Source organism: Phasianus colchicus, chromosome 6, assembly GCF_987193195.1.
Source record: "Phasianus colchicus chromosome 6, bPhaCol1.hap1.1, whole genome shotgun sequence".
Taxonomy (NCBI): domain Eukaryota; kingdom Metazoa; phylum Chordata; class Aves; order Galliformes; family Phasianidae; genus Phasianus; species Phasianus colchicus.
The window spans coordinates 52,364,292-52,386,104 of record NC_143441.1 but is presented as its reverse complement, the minus strand read 5'-3'; the positions used below and the strand labels follow the sequence as shown (position 1 = coordinate 52,386,104).

General features: G+C 38.4%; 1 protein-coding gene across 2 annotated transcripts; it reads left to right on the top strand.

Moving 5' to 3' along the window:
- Positions 1-3,633: 3,633 nt before the first annotated feature.
- GHRHR (growth hormone releasing hormone receptor) lies at positions 3,634-21,155 on the top strand. Of its 2 annotated transcripts, XM_031607773.2 has the most exons (13): positions 3,634-3,754; positions 6,842-6,944; positions 7,479-7,586; positions 8,808-8,908; positions 11,558-11,655; positions 12,921-13,053; positions 13,944-14,097; positions 14,992-15,052; positions 15,756-15,825; positions 17,219-17,310; positions 17,891-18,020; positions 19,438-19,479; positions 20,977-21,155. In XM_031607773.2, the coding sequence occupies exons 1-13, from the start codon at positions 3,710-3,712 to the stop codon at positions 21,097-21,099; spliced, it is 1,260 nt and encodes a 419-aa protein (XP_031463633.2). In that variant the 5' UTR covers positions 3,634-3,709; the 3' UTR covers positions 21,100-21,155. The 2 variants fall into 2 exon arrangements, with proteins under 2 accessions (XP_031463633.2, XP_031463635.2); XM_031607775.2 differs by lacking the exon at positions 7,479-7,586.
- Positions 21,156-21,813: the final 658 nt, after the last annotated feature.

Genomic DNA, 21,813 nt, shown 5'->3' with positions numbered 1-21,813 from the left:
AACAAAGATGATCTGAAATAATTACAGCCTTGCACTTGTTTCCTGAGGAAATCTATCCACTTGTCTAGAGAGGCCACCTAACTTTGGGTAAATTTATGTTTTTGTGCATTTACTGTATCACAATATCTAGCATCCAAGTGTAATGAATTGATTCCTGCCAAACATTGCCACTTTCATCATAGACAAAATGTTTCGAATAAAACAAGCAGCCACTTTTTGCCTGCTTTGAGTTGATCTTCTGTGAAAATGTGGTCACTGTAATAGAGATGAGAGTGAGAGAGAGAAAGAAATGGCAGGGAAAATGTTTTTGAATCTTTGGGGGATGCTGCTGTATGTGTAGGGAGAAAAGTGCAGAAACAGGTAGGAGTGTTGGGAGGAGGCTACAAGCTGCTATGAAAGCTGTTGGCAGCTTACAACCTAAGCAGGCTGGTAGCACAAGCTGGCCTAATGCCATTCTGTAGAGAGAATCCTAGGGAGAGCTGCAAAAATGTCAGACTTTCACCTTTGAAGATCCCATGGGGAGAAGCATATTTCATTCACTGCACATTCAATATCTCCACCACAGCTCTGCTGTCCCAAAGGCAATCTGCCACCACTCAAAAGAGCTCGGCAGAGAAGCATAGTGTGCCCAGGAACACGCTGATCATGGATGTCAGAAAAATAAGTGGAGGGAAAACGGAGTGATTACTGAAGCATCAAACAGTTGTCTCTGCACAGGAGAAGTGTGGGAGTGGGCTTGCAGGGGTGGTGATATTCAAGAGAGAAAAAGTTTGGGCAGAGTAGGCTGGAAGTGATAACTTCTGTCTGTGCCTGTGGTATACCAGTCCCTCAGATGTGCTTTTACAGTAAAATGAAGAAGCTCAAAGTTCTGTAAGTTACTGCGGAAACTTTTTTTTTTTTTTTCCAATGACAAAACAGTCATTTTTAAGGAGAAAAAAACAAAAAGACAAGTAAGTCCATTTCTTTTAGATGTGCCCTTCTCCTTAATCACAAACAGCTGGGAATTTGCACACAACAGCGACGCTAGGAAGGAACTCATTTTAATGGAATGTCTGTGCTGCAGATTGGCAAAATAATGTTGATAATTCAGAAATGTCAGGTTTTTCTAAATGAACTGTGGCCATGAGTGTTTCAGTGTGGTGGATTTCAGAATGAGACCCCACTGTATCAGTGCTCCCTGCCCCTGAAAAATGGACATCATCACAGATGTTTTCCATTGGGCTCTCTGCATACTTTGATACTTTGGAAAGTGGTAAGCAAAGTCTTCTGTAGTTTTTTTTTTTGTTGTTGTTGTTTTTGTTTGTTTTTTTTTTAGGCATGACTTCAACAGCGCTGAATAAACACAAAAGATGTTGTGGCTGAAATGGAAATTTCTGATACAAAAGTACACCAAAAGTTACTCATGGGCAACCGATTTTTTTTCTAAGACAAAAATGTGCATCCCTGTGAAATGTTGAGGCGTAACTCACATGAAACAGGACTGCTTATGAGTCTTATCTGAACACTGGTTGAAGTGTCTATAGGCCACAATATTCCAAGACCATTTGTAACATCATTTGAACGTGAAAACAATTATTCTTAATGGCATTAGCATGTTACAGGAAGCCTGATGGCTGCTCTGGAATCTCTGCAGAGAAAAAATAAGAGGGAATGTGAAGAAGAAAGGAGAGGCCTCTACTGGTGTGAGCTGTGATGACAGCAACTAACACTGTGGTTTTACAGGATTTTCAGGGAATATAATGATATTAAATATTAGTTAGGCAGTACAGCTCCTTGTTCCAGCCTTATTACTGAAAAGTCGTACAACCAGGTTATGTACCTCCTCAAATGGTAATTTGAGGTAATCAGCAAAACACTGGTGGGAATTGAATACTGCTTCCAAAGGTTATTTTAAAATCATGTACCATGACAAATTAAGACTGCAGTTTTATGTTCTCTTACCAACTTTTTTCATAAATTTGCCAGCTGAAAAATTGAATTTAGCATGACGGGCTGAGTTCTTTATTATTTTTTGTTTAGTTTGCTTTTTCTATGATAGCCCTCTGCAGGGGAATATTTTAGTTCTCCAAATTATGTAGTTTCTGAAATGAGGTTAGGAAAAATTATAGGAATTTGACCATGGTAAAAGCACTGATGGGTGTTATACACCAGTAAGTTTAGAGCTTCATCCTCTGGAACTGGATGATGAATAGTGGTAGGAACACAGGTCTAATTTTGTTTTCAACAGCCCTGTGAAAGCTTGCCAACTAAATTCAGCTCTCTGAAGATATCTTCTGCACTTCACACACTCACTTCTCTTTCAGCTCCAACTTAGAGCCAACCCCTGAAGACTTTTCATTCTGCACAAATATTTCCAAGTGTGGTCCATCCCTCCATAAGCACAACTTTAAAGGTGCTCCTCATAGCTGTGGTCAGTCAGGACTTGTTAACCCCCTACCCAAGCTGTATATATAAATAGTAAAACGCCATGTGATTTAACAACTGGGGAAGATGGAGAAAAAGCAATGTTAGGGGGGAAAACAGGTATATGGGATAAACTATTGTAGGAAGATGGAAGCTAGGGCTAAGAACTGATTTGGAGGAATGGAATTATATGGAGAGAAAACAGGAAAGATGAAAATTTTAAAGGCATTTCACATCTTGTATCTCTGCTTTTACAGTGTTAACATATGATGAATGCTGATTTTGAATTTGGTGTCCTTCAAGACATTATCTATCAAAAGACAAAATTTCATATATACACAAGATGGCTGGAATACAGCTGACCAGATGACACCTAGATGTTAGATATTTAGATCTGAGAAAGACCACTTTTATGTCAGGAAGGCAAAATGGATATTTCTGGAGTAGGATGGGACCAACCAGCCTGTTCTTTGCTCTTAACCTGTTCTGAGCCCTTTCTCTGTATGCCATCCTGAAATCTTAACGCGAATAGTGACTTAGCACGTGAAATTTCCTCAAATGATTCTGTGACCATTTTATGATGATGATTTAAGGTTCATCTTAAAAGAATGAACAGAGTGTACATATTTCTATACTCTGACTACAAAAGATGACTAGTTTAGATTTAGACACTGAACTTTGAAAAGTGAGAAGAATCACTTGCAGATGTTGCCTTTAGATCAACCTACAGCACGTGCCCCACAGAACTTGGGTTCATATGCTTATGAGTAGATTTTGAACTTGTATTTTGAATTGTAGTACCATGGTCCTTATTTTCCATATAAACACACCTACACAAAGATTCACTGAAGCTACGGTACGAACATGTTTCATTGGAATAAACTGGTATTAACAAGAGCTGGTAGAAGTGGGTTTGTGTTTTGCAAGCCATGTTGTTTAAATGCAAGATTAGCAACATTCGGAGCTGTTTATCCCTCCTAAACTTATTTTGTGTCATGGAGAGATAAAGTGGCATCTCTTCAGGAGGTGCTGATCTTCTGATAATCTTGGAAACAGTCTCTCAATCCACCCATCCAGTCTTTGAGTATACTGAAAAATTAAAATGTGGAAAGCAGGTTAAATGAGCTTAGGGAGTTGTTAATATTTAATTCCCACTTCACCGTGCTACTACGTCACTTCTGTCTAAAGGGATAAATGCTTCAGATCAGCAAATGATGGGAGAAAGGGAAGCCAAAAGGAAGGTGAAAGATGCTAAGGAAGATAAAAGAATTGAAGTCTGACTTTGCTTTGGAACACGAATCCTAGCATGTCATACCACTGCGTCCTGTGCACCCTCACTCTTGCGGTGCTTGTGAGTAATTGCATGAAATTAACTTTTCCTTCAGTGTTTTCTAATCATTGCTTGTTTTCGCCTTGGATCAGATTGGATATAGCTGTACTTCTTTGAATTAGTTTTTTTTTTCTTTTTGTTTGTTTTAAGTTGCAATTAAGCAAGATAAAAAGCTATGAAAAGGGTGAACAGCATCAGAAGGGACACAGTTTCTAGGATCTGTGTATTCAGTGCCTTTCACTGCTTTCTTACAACTTGCTGAGGAGAAACATCATTGGCAGAATACCCTTTTTTGTGTGTGTAGGGTTTGAAAGACGTAACAAGAAAGTAGAGGAGAGTTGTTACAACAGTTGAGCCTTGACAGATATGTACTCTTATTAGTTCTCGTTTCATCTGCCTTTTTGGTAGCAGTAACATTATTTAATGTGAGCAGCTCAGATACCAAAGGTAACAAATGAGTTGAATCATCAGGGATATTTATGGTGGAGTTAGAAATATCCAACAACTTTAGACAGCTTAGAGGCTCTGCTGATATTTTGCTTCTGGCAGAATCACACAAGTAGCAGAAAAAGTATGAAAAGTGGGGGAAGGATATTTTCTTTGCTTTTGAGTTGATGTTTTTAGCATCTTCCTTTTGCTATCTTTCTGCTATATTCTCTGAATTGGAACCCAGGGAACCTCTTCCCTGATGGATCGTTCCTTGAGGAGTGGCAAAGCAGTTCATTCTTCGTGGATTGAGAGAAAAAAAAAGCACTGCAAAATCACTGCAAATATTTTTACTCATGCAAAGCTGTGCTTTCCTTTGTGTTGCCCATGTGACAATCTCTGCTTCCCTGTGCTCTGAGGATTATAATTGCTCCTGTGTGGAATCTCAGGATCCAGGTTAATAGCATTATCAGTAATATCACTGAAGGTCTCTGTAGGAACGTGCCCCATTTATACAAGAGAAATAGTTTTCTTCTATATAGTCATGATAGTTATGATGCTGTTTGGATTATTCACTGAATAAAACCCATATGTTTATGTGTAAGTATATAATATAAATCCCATACTGTGCATTTACATATCTTATTGTAACAGAGGACATGCAAACAATTGTTATTTTGCCTTTTGAAGAACAGCCACCTCTTTTCATTGTTTGCATAAACTAATAGTGTGCTTTCTTTGGAAGAGATGAAGTCAACTTTTGGAGAGGTTTTGAATGTTTCAGAGGCTGACTCTCACCTTCTATAAACCGAGGCTTCTTTGCTGTCATCACTTGTGTGACATTTACTGTAATGTGAAAAGAATGGAGATATTGAGCCATCCTGATGAGAAAACAGTGGAAAAGCAAAAATAACAACATTTGCATGTTGTTATGAAAACGCCTAGAATAACTAAAACCAGTGTCTTTTTTTCCTCTGTGTGCATTTCATGTCCACTTCAGAGTATGATCTGGAAAAGGCTTTTTGTTGATTTGCTGTTGTGTTTGGTTTTTCTTTTGTCACACTAAGATGACCTTCAGCTGAGGGCTTCTGACAATCAAGATTTGCTTGATTTTCCATGGTTATGTGAAACCACAACTTCCATGCAGAAACCAATGAACACAGCAGCTGTAAATTCATCTTCTATTTGGAACATACCGATGTTAATTTGCAGTTTCAGTTTTCCACATCAGCAAAGAGATTTCTGGAGGACAACCTGATATATTAGCCATGATCCTCTTAAAAAAGAGTTTCGTTCCTGTTTCATGATTCCTTTGATTTCTGCCCCTCAAAAAGGATTTGAGGGAAATTCCCATATGCTTAGTATATGCAAATATGAGCACAAGAAGATCACTTACACTTTTTCTATGCTGTATTTATTTCATAAATGATAACCTGGCACACAAGGGTGGATCTTGCCAGCCAGAACCCAACCCACTACCTCTAGCATGGAGGCAGGGGAGACTGGGATGACAACCAGTCTCTGTAGGTCAGTATCAGGATCAGTGAGGGAAATCAGGACCAAAAATATATTGGAATGATCAGATGGAGCCAAGCAGACAGGACTGGGACAAAGTCAGGCTGAGGCATCATAGAATCATTAAGTCTGGAATAAACCTCTAAGAGTCTAAGAGCATCTAGTTCAACTGTCAACCCATATGGTCTATGGCCCAGAGCAGGCTTGCAGTGGAACTTGTGACCATAGAATCATAGACTGGATTGAGTTGGAAGGGACCTTAAGGATCACTGAGTTCCAACTCCTCTCCTGCAGACAGGGCTGCCAACCACTAGATCAAGTAGTATATCAGATTGCCCAGGTCCCCATCCAACCTGACCTTAAACACCTCCAGGGATGGAGCAGCCACAGCCTCACTGGGCAGCCTGTTCCAGAACCTCACCATTCTCTCAGTAAAGAACTTTCCTCTGACATCTAATCTAAATCTCCCTTACTTTAGTTTAAAACTATTCCCCCTTGTCTTATCACTACCTATCCATGTAAGAAGTTGATTTCCCACCTGCTTATAATCTTCCACTATAATATTGGAAGGCTGCAATGAGTTCTCCCTACATCCTCTTGTAATTCAGGCTGAATAAAACCAATTCCTTCAGCCTGTCTTAATAGGAAAAGTGCTCCAGCCCTCTGATCATCTCTATGGCCTCCTCTGTACCCTCTCCAGAAGCTCCACATCCTTCCTGTACTGGGGGACTCATAAGAGAATAGAGGGGAACAATCCCCTCCCACCCTGCTGGCAACCCCACTACTGATGGAACCCAGGATACCATTGGCCTTCCGAGCTGCAAGAGCACACTGTGGGCTCATGGTCAGTTTTTCATCAACCACAACCAATGGCAGAAAATAGAGAACAGATCCCCTCCTATTGGAGAAAAGAGCTTGTTCAGAAGACAGTTTTATAAAAAAATCATATGTAGATTCAAGATGTTTCTTTGGAGGCTGGGAGGGGACATGTCTCTGCTGAGAAGCTGGCAGGTCTTGAGTGCCCTTCTCTATCAAGAAAGGGAGAACATTCTAGCTCCCTCGATCCAGATTTAGTAGGGGCTAATGTCAGGCAGCAAATGAGTCGTGTCTTCTCAGATCCTTCACAAAACTTTCTTCCTGATCAGCTGAAACTTCCTCTTTCTGTAGGTTGCTGGGAATGTCCATCCAGAATGTGATTTTATAGCAGAGCTGAAGAAAAAAGAGGCTGAATGCCTGGAAAACTCAGAGGAGCGCAGGAATGCAACATCAGGTATCCATTAGACAGGGATGAATTGAATGACAGAGAATAAACACCCTACTAGAATCAGGACTCTGTCAATGCATGTTTGATTGTTATACTCACTGTTCACATCCCTGAGCTCTGCTCAATTCCTGTTCCATCTGCTTCCGTAACTTCAATTGTTCTTTATTAATATTTTGCTCACATTCAAACACGGACAGTCTAATGGATATTTCTTTGTCCTGCTCCTTCCCCTAGCTGAGTACTATCATGGCATCATTGGTCTTTAACAACGGCATAACCTCTCAACGTGATTTGGTCTGTCCTCCAGCAGAACTCTCCCTCCCATTTCCTAAACACATTTTCATGTGTTACTTCATGGGTCTAACTAAAACAGAGTAGATGGTCATCTGGAGGTGTTTATCTCTCACTATAGAATAAATACTGAGCCTAAACTATTTTTATAAGAAATGTGAAGGGCAGAGGGTCGAAGTTAGAAAAAAAAATCTTCCATTTTGCTCGAATGTAATCATGCTTAAAAATATATTTCACTTTCTGTCTGAGGTTGCAAGAAAACCTGGGACAAATTACTGTGCTGGCCAGAGGCAGATGCTGGAGAGACTCTTGCCTTACCTTGCCCAAACATCCTCTTTCACTTCATGGAAGAGCCAGGTGATATATTATTTTGGTTGTCTAACTATTATTGGGCTGCATGCCTGGGGCAAGCATATCTAAAAATGATTGATGAAGACAGAACATGGCAAAAATTTCAGCCCTGTACTCAGATTAGAGCATCACTGCAAAAATTTCAATCACATTGGAGGATGCTGAGCAGATATCTCACGCCCTATGCATGATATACAGCTACATGTAATCCCATAGTCTGTGATAAGATCCTGGTCCAAAGAACACTAAAATCAGTCAAGTGATTTGCATTGGTTTCCCCAGGATTCATGATCTTGCTGGGTAAATTTGTACAGAGCTAGCACAGAACTCATCTAGGTCAGAACTTAAGCATGGGTCTTTGTAAGATCTATGTTCTGATTAGCCTGGGATGAAATGAAAGGCTGAGGAATGAATTATTTGATTGTTTCTTAAGACCAAGGTTGGCAATAGAAAGCAGTATCTTGTCATTAAAATAGCATATGTATTGTGTTGGGTTAAACACAAGGCTATGCAAGTTAATGCCTATGTTAATGCTTACTGCCTGAATAAAGTTGGCCAGGAACAAACTGCAATCCCATAAAGAGAAAATGATCTTCCAGGAAATATGTAGATTTGGCAGTTCCACCAGAAGAAAAGTTTTCAACCCCCAACCTCAGCCTCATTCAGCACTTGCTAGCTATGAACAGGGGATAAGGAAAATCCCTTTCATCTGCGTAGTTTCATTTCCTCTTCTGGGATTCTCTCACTTATCCTTCATCTGACTCAGAAATCTTCTTATGGAAATGTGTTATCCTCACAGAACAAACTTCTTATTCCAGTGTCTGGTCTCCAGAGGAAAGTAAGCCCCAAAGAAGATGAGAGAGCAAGAAGGGGTACATTAGAGGGGTGAGAGATGAATGAGGCAGAAAAGTGATGGAGCAGCACCTCCCAGTCTTCTTCAATGGGCTTTCTCAACCTTCCTATGATTTCTTTCTTAGCATTTCACCTCTACTTCTGTCTCCTTGGTTCTCTCACTTCTTTCTGCTGTTTATCTCCAGAAAAAAAGTTAAAACTTTTGTACCTGGCTACCTGGATATACACATGCAAATGGTCCTGCCAGCAATGTGGGATAACAGTGGCCATGGTTCTCTTCTCTTAGTTCACCTTCACACTAGCAAGACATCTCGTGGTTTTTATTTTCTGTGACATGTGGCTCTTCATTGGTAAGAATAAGTGATTCTCTTTCAGCTGGGATAGTAAGGAGAAACTGCACAAAGAAAGGCTGGTCAGAGCCATTCCCTTCCTATCATATTGCTTGTCCAGTTGAAGATGAGATTCCACTTCAAGAAGTAAGTTGAATTAAATAAACATATGTGAGTGATGTGGTGACGTACAGGATTCCTTTCTATTCCTGAAGACCACTGGGGAAGGAAACTCAGCTGAAGCTGAAGTTTCTTACCAAGTAAGGAATGTGATTCAAATTTTACTCTGAACACCTATTTTGAGGAACTACACTTTATTTTTCAGCTATAAGAGAGTAATGTTTAGAAACTCAGCTGCAAATTCTATGCAATCACACAATTGTGTTGAACTTGCTTACAGATAGAACAGTTAAGATTATCTTCCAAAATATTCATATATACATTATATATATGATATACATTAGGGTAATTCAGTAAGATCAGTCAGCAAGATGGTTTTGTGGTATCTCAGCACCAGTACAGCAAGTGCACTGCTAAAACACCACTACTCTGAGCTCAGCAATATCTATGCACAGGGTGAGCGAAGGGTTTCTCACCCTGAGTAACATAAAATATTTAGATCAACAAGGAAGTAAAAACAAAATATGTTTCAGAGTCTATATCTGTGTATGACATATTGCTTCATCTAGATTTACACACTGGGTGATATTTAGAATTTATCTGCAGAGGAAAAATAATATAGTGCCAAATGAAGATAAAAAAATACTGCATATATTTAGTTTAAATTGTCATTGAGATATTTGTCTCATCTACCCATTACTTTTTGTGCTGATTGCTGTCATGTTGTTTAACTCAGACTTTCTTGCCAGCCTCTGAGGCACAGTACCTGCTGCTCTCAGTAAAAATCACTTCCACAAAAATCCTTTTCTTTCTTTCTTTCTTTCTTTCTTTCTTTTTCTTTTTCTTTCTCTCTCTCTCTCTCTCTCTCTCTCTCTCCCTCCCTCCCTCCCTTCCTTCCTTCCTTCCTTTCTTCCTCCCTCCCTCCCTTCCTTCCTTCTTTTCTTCCTCCCTCCCTCCCTCCCTTCCTTCCTTTCTTGAGTCTCCAGATCTTTCTTTTTTAGCAGTGACTCACTTACCTCTACCTGAAGTCCCACTTTGTATATTTATCTACTTAAGGCTACTTGCTGAGTTTCTCATCTCTGATAAGTGGAAGATGCCAAGTAATGCAAGCACAGCACAGCTTTCCTACACTTCTTATGGAGCAATGCCTTTCAGACCACCTGACAGTAAAGACCACTTCATGCAGCTCCCAGATCAATTAACTTTTCCAATCTAAAAATGAACCACAAAATTATTTTGTGTAAGGCTAAGCTAATGACTCCATGGTGGATCTACGTTAGTGTTTTGGTCAGGATCAGGTGTAAGCTTTTTAAGGAAACCTCTAGGTTGCCCCTAATTATTGCCCCTGTGTTGAAAGATTGATCTGCTTTCATATGGATAAGACTAAACTGAAAGACTAATGCAAGGTGCACCTATTGTGCTCTGACCAAGAATAGAAGTCCAGCACGGATTCTATCTTGGTTTCTGGAAATGCTCACAATGTGCATGTTGGGTCTTCCACACCAGAAGTTTCACTCTGCTCTTCCAGAACTACTGAGTTGCACTGCTTGCTAAGTGAGCACAGTGATAGGTTCCTTCTCTTGGTGATGGAAAGCAATCAGGCCTCATCTTCAGCTAAGATGGATTGCCATCTGGAGGTGCTTGTTTCCCTTCACTAACTGAAAAGGAGCTATTCATAAACAGTGCTGTGACAACATCTAACCAGCACAGTCCTTGGACATGCTCATTTTAAAATAGGCTTTTTCTTAGAAAGCTAACTGCTAATTATCCAACATAAATGAAATAAGCCCTACCCAATATCATGCTTATAATGCCTTTGGTGAAACTCAGAGCTCAAAACAAATACATGCCATCCATCCCTCACCTTGAACTGAAGGTAATCACACCGCACAGCTGCATGGTTGTTAGGATGTAAGAATATTGAATGGGGGCCCAAGAGACAGAGCCAAGAGATAAAAGGGAAAGATCTACAGCCTAAAGCTTCTTCATTCTGTTTTCTGTGTCCTTGCATGACAGCTGAAGTCAGATAATGCTCACTCAGAGATCATGTCTGATAAGAGGTGCCATTAAGATTGAAATGGATTTTGATTGTCACAAATTGAAAATGGTAGCAAGAAGAAAAAGGAAAGAAAACATCCCCAGGAAAAGAAAAATAATAAATCTTTTTGTGTGTGTGTGTGTGTGTTTTTTTTTTAATGGAAAAGCTGGAAAAATTATAAGTAAGGAGATAGAGCAAAGGAAAGTGGAGAGACCATAAGGAAAAGCTGAAAGCATTCTTTATTCATGCATTATTATTATGCAGCCTGCAGGATTGTCTTTTCACTACTGCTGTGCTGAAAACACAGTGTGAATGCAATGCCTATGAAAATGGAGTTTTTTCAGTATCATTATAGAAGATTCACTTAGTCTTTTCAGGGCTTATGAGTGAGTTTGAAACCAACTTAATAAAAAGTTCTTCATCTAACTGAGTTATGTTCACATACCCATAGAAAGGGTCTTCGTAAAAGAAACATTAATGATTGATTTCAGTTGAAATTTGCTGTGGAATTAGGGTAAAAAAGCCTGTCAGGGCTCTGAACAGATTGGAAGCACCAAATAAAGCAAAACTGCTAGAATCAGAAAAGCAGCTGTCATCTGGCTGCAATTTATGTGACAAATCATTCTCTTCTCTTATAGCAATCCTACTTTTCTACGATAAAGATAATATATACCATAGGATACAGTGTGTCTATTACCTCACTCGTTATTGCTGTGACAGTTCTTATGGCATTCAGGTATGTGAAGTTATCCTCTAACTTGACTCATTTAACAGTTCTTTGTGCCTTAGTCTATATGTGACATGATTAGACATGAGAAAGTAATAGAAACAGAAACTCAGAAGAATAAATTTAAGACTTTCAGACTATATTGGTTTGGTAATATTAAATTCAGTAAAAATGATTGCATGTATTCTTATTCAGTGTAGATTTGATGGTTGGTACCATATAGGATTTATTTTACAAATCTTTGCTTACTTCTTGTATTTGTGCAGAGTGAAAAATAAAATAATAAAATAGAGATTAATTACCTCTTCTTACTATTCTGTGAGAATCAGCTTTCTCTGGGGAAAGTTTCTTGACCTCTTCTGCTTCCTAGTTTATGTCTGGAAGTCAACAGTTTCGTGTATTGACATCCATTCTGACCCTGAGAAAACAAACCAAGTCAAATAATGGGAAAGAAAGAAACAATTGACAGAAAGAGACTTAGAAATAGGGAGGAAAGACCTATAGTGAAGTGCCAACAATGGGGTTGGCATTTCTGTTTGGTAGTAAAATTCTGCACACGCTAACTGAACTTTAAGGGTAGGTGACCCTGAGATTAATGGATCTGAAGGGAATTCAGCTTTTAAAGTCTGTATTTAGTAACAATCAGAAAAATTAATATCTATTGACTCAGTGTGGGAACTTAAAACAGATGTGCCAAATTGTTTTAAAGCAATTATCTGCATTCATTTCATTCATATGATTAATTTTTGGTGAGCTAAGGAAGCATTCTTGATAAGGCAATCCACACAGAGATTTAATGCAATTTAACTCAACCACAGTATTTTGCTATGCAGGAAACTTTGCTAAATAATCATTACCCTCTTCACTGAGGTTCAACTGTCTAGTTAGACAAGAGTATCTCTGCATGCCTGTTCTTGGGATTGCTATAGCTGTAATCAAAGTTATATCAGTGAAGTCCCTTCTCCAAGCACAGGTTTCTCACTGTCCCCAAACAATGCCAACCATCGAACATCTTAGTTCAGGCACAATGAACACATAACAAAAAGGAGGCCATGATCTAACTAGAGAAAAGATGAAGATGTAGACTGTGGGTGAATTGCTTCACGTGAGGAAGGTTTCTGTCTCTGCCTGTTTACCTGCTCAGTGGATTGAAAAGTTCTTTCTATATTTGCCTGGAAATACCTGAGGTGAAACAAGGCTTTACTGTGCATCTGAGTTACTACCAGCACAAGTCAGTGAACTACTTCAGAAGGACTTTTCTTCTTTCCTTCCAGGAGGCTACGCTGCCCCAGAAATTACATCCATATACAGCTCTTTTTTACTTTCATCTTAAAGGCTATTGCCATTTTCATTAAGGATTCTGTCCTTTTCCAAGAGGAAGGCATTGACCATTGCAGCTTCTCTACAGTAAGCACTTTGAAAACAAGATATTGTGGTACTTGATAATTTTTTCATGCCATCTATAGTAAGTGTGGACTTACTATTAATTTCTCTTTTGCTTCTTAAAAATGTATTTATTTATTTAGTGGTGGTGAACACTAATTAGTACCCTCAGGCCCTGTGTTCTAATGTTCCACTTCTGTAAGGGTGGATATTCTGTCCATCTCCTTAATTCATCTATCTGTGATCCTATTGTATTCTGAATCAGATTTAGACTGTGCTGTAGAAAAGAGTAGTGCCATTATTCTGTTACTCTTCTACAACCTACAGCTTAAAATCAAAGATCTCTTGAGTATCTCATACCATCTTTTCATTTTCTGGAAAGGTTGGATTTTGTATTCTAACCGAAGCTCTAAACTGTAGACCACAGAAAGTGCAAGACAGTGGACAACCAATTTAGCTTTAAACCAGTGACAAATATTGGCAATAAGGTTGTTTTCAAACAGAGCTTAATTAGCTGATTCTTTTTTATTGCTCATGGCCACACAAAATTTAAAACAGAGAAGGTGAAGGGTCTTTGAATATGCTTATTTCCAAGGACTAGTGAGCATTTCAGTCTACTTGTGTAAGCTACACTGAAAGCAGTCCATGTGTAGGAGAAATCTCATGACTGGGAGACCCAGCTTTATTTATAGCAGAGACAGAAAGTAAAATACAGTACAGACTCCAAGCTGTTAAGTCCTACTCTTCAGAAAGCCATATTACATTCAACAGTCTCGCTTTAAACATGGCAGTAAATGTGAGATCCTACTCTTTTTAGGTCTTTAGATTTCTAGGCTCTTTAGATGTTACACATCTGCAAATATAATTTACATATCCACATGTTATGTCATAATTATGACTTTCTTTACCTGTAGACTGAATGCAAGATCTCAGTTGTTTTCTGTCACTACTTCATGATGACCAATTTCATATGGCTGCTGGTAGAGGCTCTTTACCTTAACTGTCTACTACTCTCATCCCTTTCTCATGGAAGAAGATATTTCTGGTGGCTGGTTCTCTTTGGTTGGGGTAAGTAAGGATTTTACATAAAATTAATGAAAGGCAAGGTATTACAAAAAGCTTTATTCGTCTGATTAAAAAAAAAAAAACAAAATGTAATTGAGCCTGCCTAACTGAAGTCAGTAATAAAAATTAAAGGAAACTGTTGAGTTTGCTTTTATTTTTACACACACATTATTGAGAAGCAATCGAGCTTTTTAAAAGTATAGCACTGAAGTCCCTACGAAAGAAATTGGAAAATAAGTACATCTGGAGATTTGCATTAAGTATCTGTCCATGAAAACTCACTGTGGAAATCAAAAATCAGAGAACTTCCTCCTTTGGATATATGGACCAAGGGAAGTTTGGGTCAGTTCAGGAAAGGAATCCATGGATGTTGACACAAAGGTTAAGGTGAGCTTGGCAACTAAGAATATCAATCACTCTGTGTTTTAGGAAGATTTCAAGGAAGGTTTAAATTGGAGTGCATCACAATCAGTATTTGCAAACTGTTCATATTGCTATTATTTGAAGAACTGATAGACAATATTTGTTAGTTTTTTCTCATGTGAAAACAACCCATTACATCAATCTAGGTTTTAATGTGCTATCTGCATGCAAGTGCTTAGGTAAGATCACATGTGAATTGTGTTCATGTGGGTAAGAAGTTGCAAGCTCAGACCTTCCTGGCATCACTAGGCCATGTGCAAGCAGCTTCTGTATACCCCTACATTTCACATTGATGCATGATCACCAAATAGTCAACGCTACATCTTGTTTCATTCCGTGAGATTTAGGGACCCACAAAGAATAATTCCAGTTCCAAAAATGGCTGAGATGAGGCATCTCAGCAGAGTTCCAATGGGAGATTTTGATTAATTGGTGAAATCAGAAAACAAAGTTTTTTGTTTTACTGTCTGACAGGTTTTCCAACACTTTTCACCTTTATCTGGATATTAGCAAAATTCTACTTTGAAGACACAGCGTAAGTCACTGTTTCCTACATTACTACATGAGTTATATTTTAAAAATTATGGTAGCTATGAAGGCTCATGTCATGGATATGGGAAAAGAATATCAGTATGTTATTGGCCTTCCTTTCTCTACATCACCATTTAGATAAGTGGAGTTCTGAGTTTCCATTCCCCTGTTGACATAGTGAATGGGGATTACACCGTCTACTAAAGTATAATCTGGCACCAGTATTGTAATTGTGTAGGGCAACCTTCCCAGGAAGTAGATATATTTAATTTGGCTGCAAGAGAAAAAGAGATTCCAATCAGATAAGGAAGATGATACAGCAGAATTTTTGGAGCTTCTGATACAAAACACATTTGGATTTTCTGAACCTTGAGGTTCAGACAAACTGTTTCACATTTTAAATATGTGTCTTTGAAGAAGAAATCTGTATCTTTACATCTGTCATCTGTTCAAGTGTTTTATTGGAACTGTCACATTCTTGGCTGTCTTTTAATGCTTCATGATAGCTCTGTAGCTTTTTGAAGAGAGTAGAATAATCTATAAGAAAATATGTCTTGTAGAAAGCAGATACATATCTGAGTACTTGCAGTATACCTACACCTCCATAAAAAGTTCATCTATTGAGAATTTCTCTGGCACTGTTTTGTGGTGTCTTGATTGCAGAGATTATGTACACCTCTTTTCTAAACTTATTAGTATTTTCTCAGATGCTGGGATATTAATCAAGACTCTCCTTACTGGTGGCTAATCAAAGGACCTATTATAATTTCTGTTGGGGTAAGTATTTCTAACTCTGTGAACGCTACATAGAAGAACAAACAGTCTTCTAAATGCAAATTCAGTTACTGTTTGATGAAATACTTTAGTTTTGAAGTCAGGAAGAGGAATGGTAGAATTTGTACTGTAAAAATGTTCTATCACTTATCTACGTTCCAGTGTAGGCCAGAAAAAGGCAGAGCACTGCCCTCTCCCCATTACTTACAGCAAACATTTTTCAAAGAATTGAAATTTTCCTGGAATTTTTAGTGTGATTGAAATTGGTGGTGAGTGATTAAACTATTCTTACAGTATTTGAAAAGTGAGGTGTTAGACTAATAATCCTGAATCAGCCCTAAATTTTAATATAAATTTTCAAGAGTAATAGATTTATTTCACAAAAGATAATAATAATAATAGCTTTTGATTTTTATGCTCACTGAATAAACTGATGGGCCTTAAATGATTATGCTATATGATTACTCCTAATTGTCACTAAGCTCGAGGAATCTGAGAGATATCAGCTGTTCTTAGAGTGCATGGCTGGCTTTAAAGCCATCTATCTAAAGATTAATTTAATTGGATGACAGATGCATACAAATAAGGCATATATAACAACATAAATGACTAATCTCATTTTTAACACTGGTCATAGTTGCACATTCCAATAAAATGTGACATTTGTTTCTACCACAATTAGTTTTCTGCTTATTTTTCTTTCTGATATCCTCATTTGATTCAGGGGATTACAGTGATGAACTAATTCTCTGCTGGGATGTACTTAAAGTTTCACTGATGGATTTTAGAGTGCTAAGCTGATCCATAGACTTTAGCAGGGCTATGCCAAATAGCAACTGGATAAAATTTACTTTGCAAGTTAGGATTGACACTAGCCAGCTCTGGAGCTGAGATTCCTCAGCTTTCTTCAGAGTCAACCATGAGAAACAGGCACCACTGGTACGTGAATCATTTGATGTCTGAGGTTGGAAGTGATGATCCCCAACTGTCCACTGATTGTAAAGAGAGAACAGGGTGATCAGCTCAGATGCAGCCTTCGTAGCTATTTATATTCAACAGGATGAATTCTAACGTCTAAAGAAATGCAATACCCAGCTCAAACAAGAATAAAAATATTAGCTACAAAGAATATGAATCACATGAGATACGGACAAAAGTAGCTTGCTTAACAGAGGTAAATTCTCAAGTTCTCATCTTGATTTCCTCTTCTGGGAATGCAACCTACTGAGAGGGTTGAAAGCTGCAAATGGGGATTATTATAACGATAATCTTTCACAGGTTTCATTGAAACCATACAAATGACAGTGTAACTGAAGGCAAATAACGATGTTCATTGAAAAGTTTAATGTGAGAAAGTAATCTCTTTTTTTTTTTTTCCAAAAAAAATTTTTAACAGGTCAATTTTGTCCTATTTATCAACATCATCAGAATTTTGCTGAAAAAACTAGACCCTAGACAAATCAACTTCAATAACTCATCTCAGTACAGGTAGTGTATGGAACAAAAAACCCAATTACTTTAATCACAGAAGTTTATATAATTTTACTAAACAGATGTATGTGTCCAGAGCCAAAACCAGCCTCAGTTTTCCTGGCATTTAATATTAGAAATTCCCAATGCTATCTTGTTCCCTTTGAAACTTAGCAAGGGAGTAAATTGTTATCTGGAGTTGTCTTTCTATGGACATGAACTACACAAGGAGACTGCATATTTCTTCATCTTCGCTTATTTACAAATAAATATCAAAAATTAAATGGCTCAAGTAGAGCAAAATATATTCAACTGCTTGTTTTTTCCAGAACTACAATTTCATTTGGAAAAGTGAATGCCAAAATACCTGAAGTCATAAATATAGTCTTCTTAATAAGGCAATAAGCACAAGAAGTGTCTTTCCAGCTATTTTCTCATTATGCTTTCTGGCTAGCATTATAGTCCAAGGAGATAAGAACTCAATACCTAGATATTTAGATCTCCTCACTAACTTTTGTTCATTATTATTACATATTGCATGCGTTAGTCTTTACTCTGAAAAAATAATTCCCTTACTTCTTCTCATGGCTCGTGTTAGACGCCTCTCAAGGTCAACTCTGCTTCTAATTCCATTATTTGGAACCCATTACATTGTCTTCAACTTTCTTCCGGAATATACCAGCCTTGGCATTCGGCTTTATTTAGAGCTCTGCATTGGATCTTTTCAGGTAAGTTCACTGCTGAAACTTCAGTTCCTTCTTTGTAGATTTTCCCATTTAATCCTGTACCTATGTGACACCTAGGAGCAAACAAAAGATAATTGTGTCTTGAAGATAGTATCTCCTCAAGGTTCTTTGCTGGGATACAGATCTGAGGATGCAATACATATCCTACCTGGCTGTATGTTGGATTGTGTATTTGCAGATCGCCAGTACAAGACCAAGGTTTTGATATACGTGTGTTAGTTCAACATTGGGTCCAAGTTAGACAGGACAAAGCCATCTTTGTTAGCAGCCCACAGGCCTTCCCTGACTTCACTGACAAGATCAATCCATTTGGGCCTGATGATAGAAGAACCAGAGGCAATCAAAGCTGTAGGTCCTGCCCCCTTTCCAATTCTTTGGCAAGGAATAAATTGATAGTTCAAATACATTAAAAAAATAGCTTTGTTGGGTGTAGATACCTCAGACAGTCTGATGCTCCGGGAAATTTTATGTGTTTCCCCTCTGTGGTAAGAAAAAATTGTTTCATGTACTTTGGGTGTCCCAAGTACTTTGAATTGACACACATGGCATACAAGGCATGAACAGCTCGATGAGCTTGCTGCCAACTGGAACAGCAACCTGACATACCCCTCCAGGTAGATTTACTGCCTGAATTAAAAGCAAGACAGCACTCTGCTACCCTTTGCTTTCCTCTCTGTCTCTGTGGCACATCTCAGAGTCTAAAAAGAAACAGATGTGTGAAATCCTACCAAACTTCAAAAGGAAGCACATCTCTCTCTAAATGACTGCATGGCATCAGTTGTCAGTGAGCATTATTGGAAACCCACAAGCTGTGCTGGTTCAGTCCTTGTGCAAATTTGACTCATTGTGCCAATCCTGTACAATCACCCTGAACAACTGAATTCAACAACTGAATTCTGAGCCTCCATAGCTGGATCTGCCCTTCACTGTTAACTAACAAAGTAAGAAAAAAGTAAGCTGAACAAAAAGATGATGTGTTTAGTGAGTAGCTGATTATACAGATGCACCGTCATCCTCAGATTTTCCTTTGCTTATCTTAGTTTAGAAACTCTGTAAATGTATTCAGGAGGCAAAAATGTTATCTCATTTGATCTGTTGCTAAGACAGAAGTTGACAGAAAAGCCTTATGAGCTCCTTGGCTGTAGAAGGGGCATACATTGGTAAACATAATTTGAGGGTTAATTTGCTGTACTGTGCATTCTTGTGAATTTCTATGACCTTACTGACTTTGGTGATGGGCAATTAACCAGTTGATTACCTGACAGATGGGCTTTGCTGGAGGTACATGATTTGTAAAAATACTCTACTTTAACTGGCTCACTTCCATGGAATCTGTGCCAGTGGCTTTTTCAAACAGTGATAACACTCAACTGCTCTTTTGTTTTGTGTTTATCCTCAGGGGTTTATTGTAGCACTCCTCTACTGTTTCCTGAACCAAGAGGTAAGGGAAATACATCCTTTAAAATACTGATTTCACATGCAGGTTTATGGAGTTAATAATTAGTATCCTGCAAGCAGGTAATCTACTAATTTTTTTTAGTTTCACTGAGTAGTCTGTTAACGCAGGGATCGGTGAAGTTGATTTTCATTTCAATTTTCTTCATGAGAATGAAGCCATCTAGTGGAGAAATGAGCTATTCCATCCTCTAGAATTTCTACCTGTCGCTCCTATGAAGGGAGAGTTTTTAAGATTAATGTATGGCACCACACAGAGCACCAGCCCTGAGGGTATCAGAGCTGTGGTTAGGAGCTGAACCGTGTTCCTAAACATAACAGTGAAATGTAGAGAAAGATTCAAGTACAAAATGCAATCATCTGTGATAGAGGCATCTGATTCCTGGGTTGTATTGACTAGATCTCCAGTTTCCAAGCCTAAAGTTTTGGGCTGATTAAGCTTGAAAACAGTATTTAATTGACTACTCTGCCATGGTCAATATTTTAGTGATTATTTAGTAAGAATTTTCTCAAATATTAAACAGAGTGACTTCAAATATTTTCGCACTCCTTAGCATTTTGGTTGAGTTTATGACTGCAATTTTTTTAATTGTATTCAGCTAATATTCCTGTTCACCAGAGATTATTAATTGTCTCTAATCTCTTCTGATGATAAACTCATTAGCTTTACATCCAGATTAACACTGCAGACATCCAGCACTTCAGTTTAGACATTTCCTTCCTATTGAGCATCTGGGAAGACAAATTTCTAATGAGATTCAGATGTTAAAACAGGCTTTGGTGTCTGGTCTGGACACAGTGTGTGTTTCTGTGAACATGCCAAGGCATTGCACACATGCTTGTCAACAGCAGAAAGCAAATGATTGCTTGTGGCTTTTCCCCCTTGCTATCTTAAATAGCAAAGTAGTATTATTTCTTAGTCATAAACGTGGAGTGTAGACTAAGGAATTCAATGGAAATTATACTCTTCTAGAAACAGATGGGAACAAGAAGACATCTCTTAGTAATTGGGGAAAGCAAACAATGTGGAGACAATGTGTTTAATTGCACAGATGGTATTGGTAGCATCACTCCTGGAATAAATTTCTGAAGGGTTTAGAAATTAAAAAAAAAAAAAAAGAGAGAGAGAGAAAAAAGGACAGAATATACTGAAAAAAAGCTAAGAAAGCATTCTATTGGTGGAGAAAATCTTTTTCAGTTCTAAAATTAGAAACCTTAAGTAATTTTCCCTTCCCTTCCCTTCCCTTCCCTTCCCTTCCCTTCCCTTCCCTTCCCTTCCCTTCCCTTCCCTTCCCTTCCCTTCCCTTCCCTTCCCTTCCCTTCCCTTCCCTTCCCTTCCCTTCCCTTCCCTTCCCTTCCCTTCCCTTCCCTTCCCTTCCCTTCCCTTCCCTTCCCTAGCCACCAGTTGTGTTTTTCCTCTTTCCCACCCTTTTCCTACCCAACAGTAGGAGTCCAGATAATAACATTCTCCCTTCCTTTTGAGGTGCAAACGGAAATTGGGCGGAGATGGCACGGTAAGAGGTATGGACTTATGCCAGTTTGGAGAAGGACAAGATGGACTGTGCCAACCAGTTCTGGAGTAAAAATGAATACATCTGTGTGCTAAGGACAGCCTCCGAATCTGGAGTAATCACAATAATAAGCTTGATTTGGGAAAACAAACAACAGCAAAAAAATCCTTAACAATGACAGTTTATTGAGAGCAAATTCGAGGAAGATCCACTTCTGCAGAAATTCTGCCCACCAGCTATCATTACAAGTGCTAAAGTGATGGATTGACTGATTTTCCAATTAAAATCGCCCTCTCATGGATACACTATTGCAACACAAACTGCAGATATTGCCTCTTTTTCATTCCCTGTCCATGTTCTCTTATATTGATGAATTGTATAGCATAATGTGTCAGGGAGTGGGCACCAGGAGCCATAGTGACACCATAGATGACCAGCTCTGGAAATGAGTACTCAATCTTCACACAATGGGAACAGGAGTCTATCCAGCTTGTTCAATCTTTGTTCTTTATTTCAACTCTGTAGAGATGCAAATAGGAAATGAAATGCCTTGTCAAACTGCAACACAAATTGCAACAAATGGCTAAAAACTTCTGTTTCTTCTTCTATTCTCTATTTATGTAAAATAGTCTCAATATAAATGGTAAAAACAAATATACTCTCATATTCAAAAGTTATTCCAGTAACTGCAGGATAGAAGTCTTCTGAAAACCAAATATCAGAAAGAAGAAGACACGACTCTATAATATAGTCATTAAGAAACAACTGCTCTTTGCAAGCAAATTCAATAGAAAAGTAATAAATGTGTT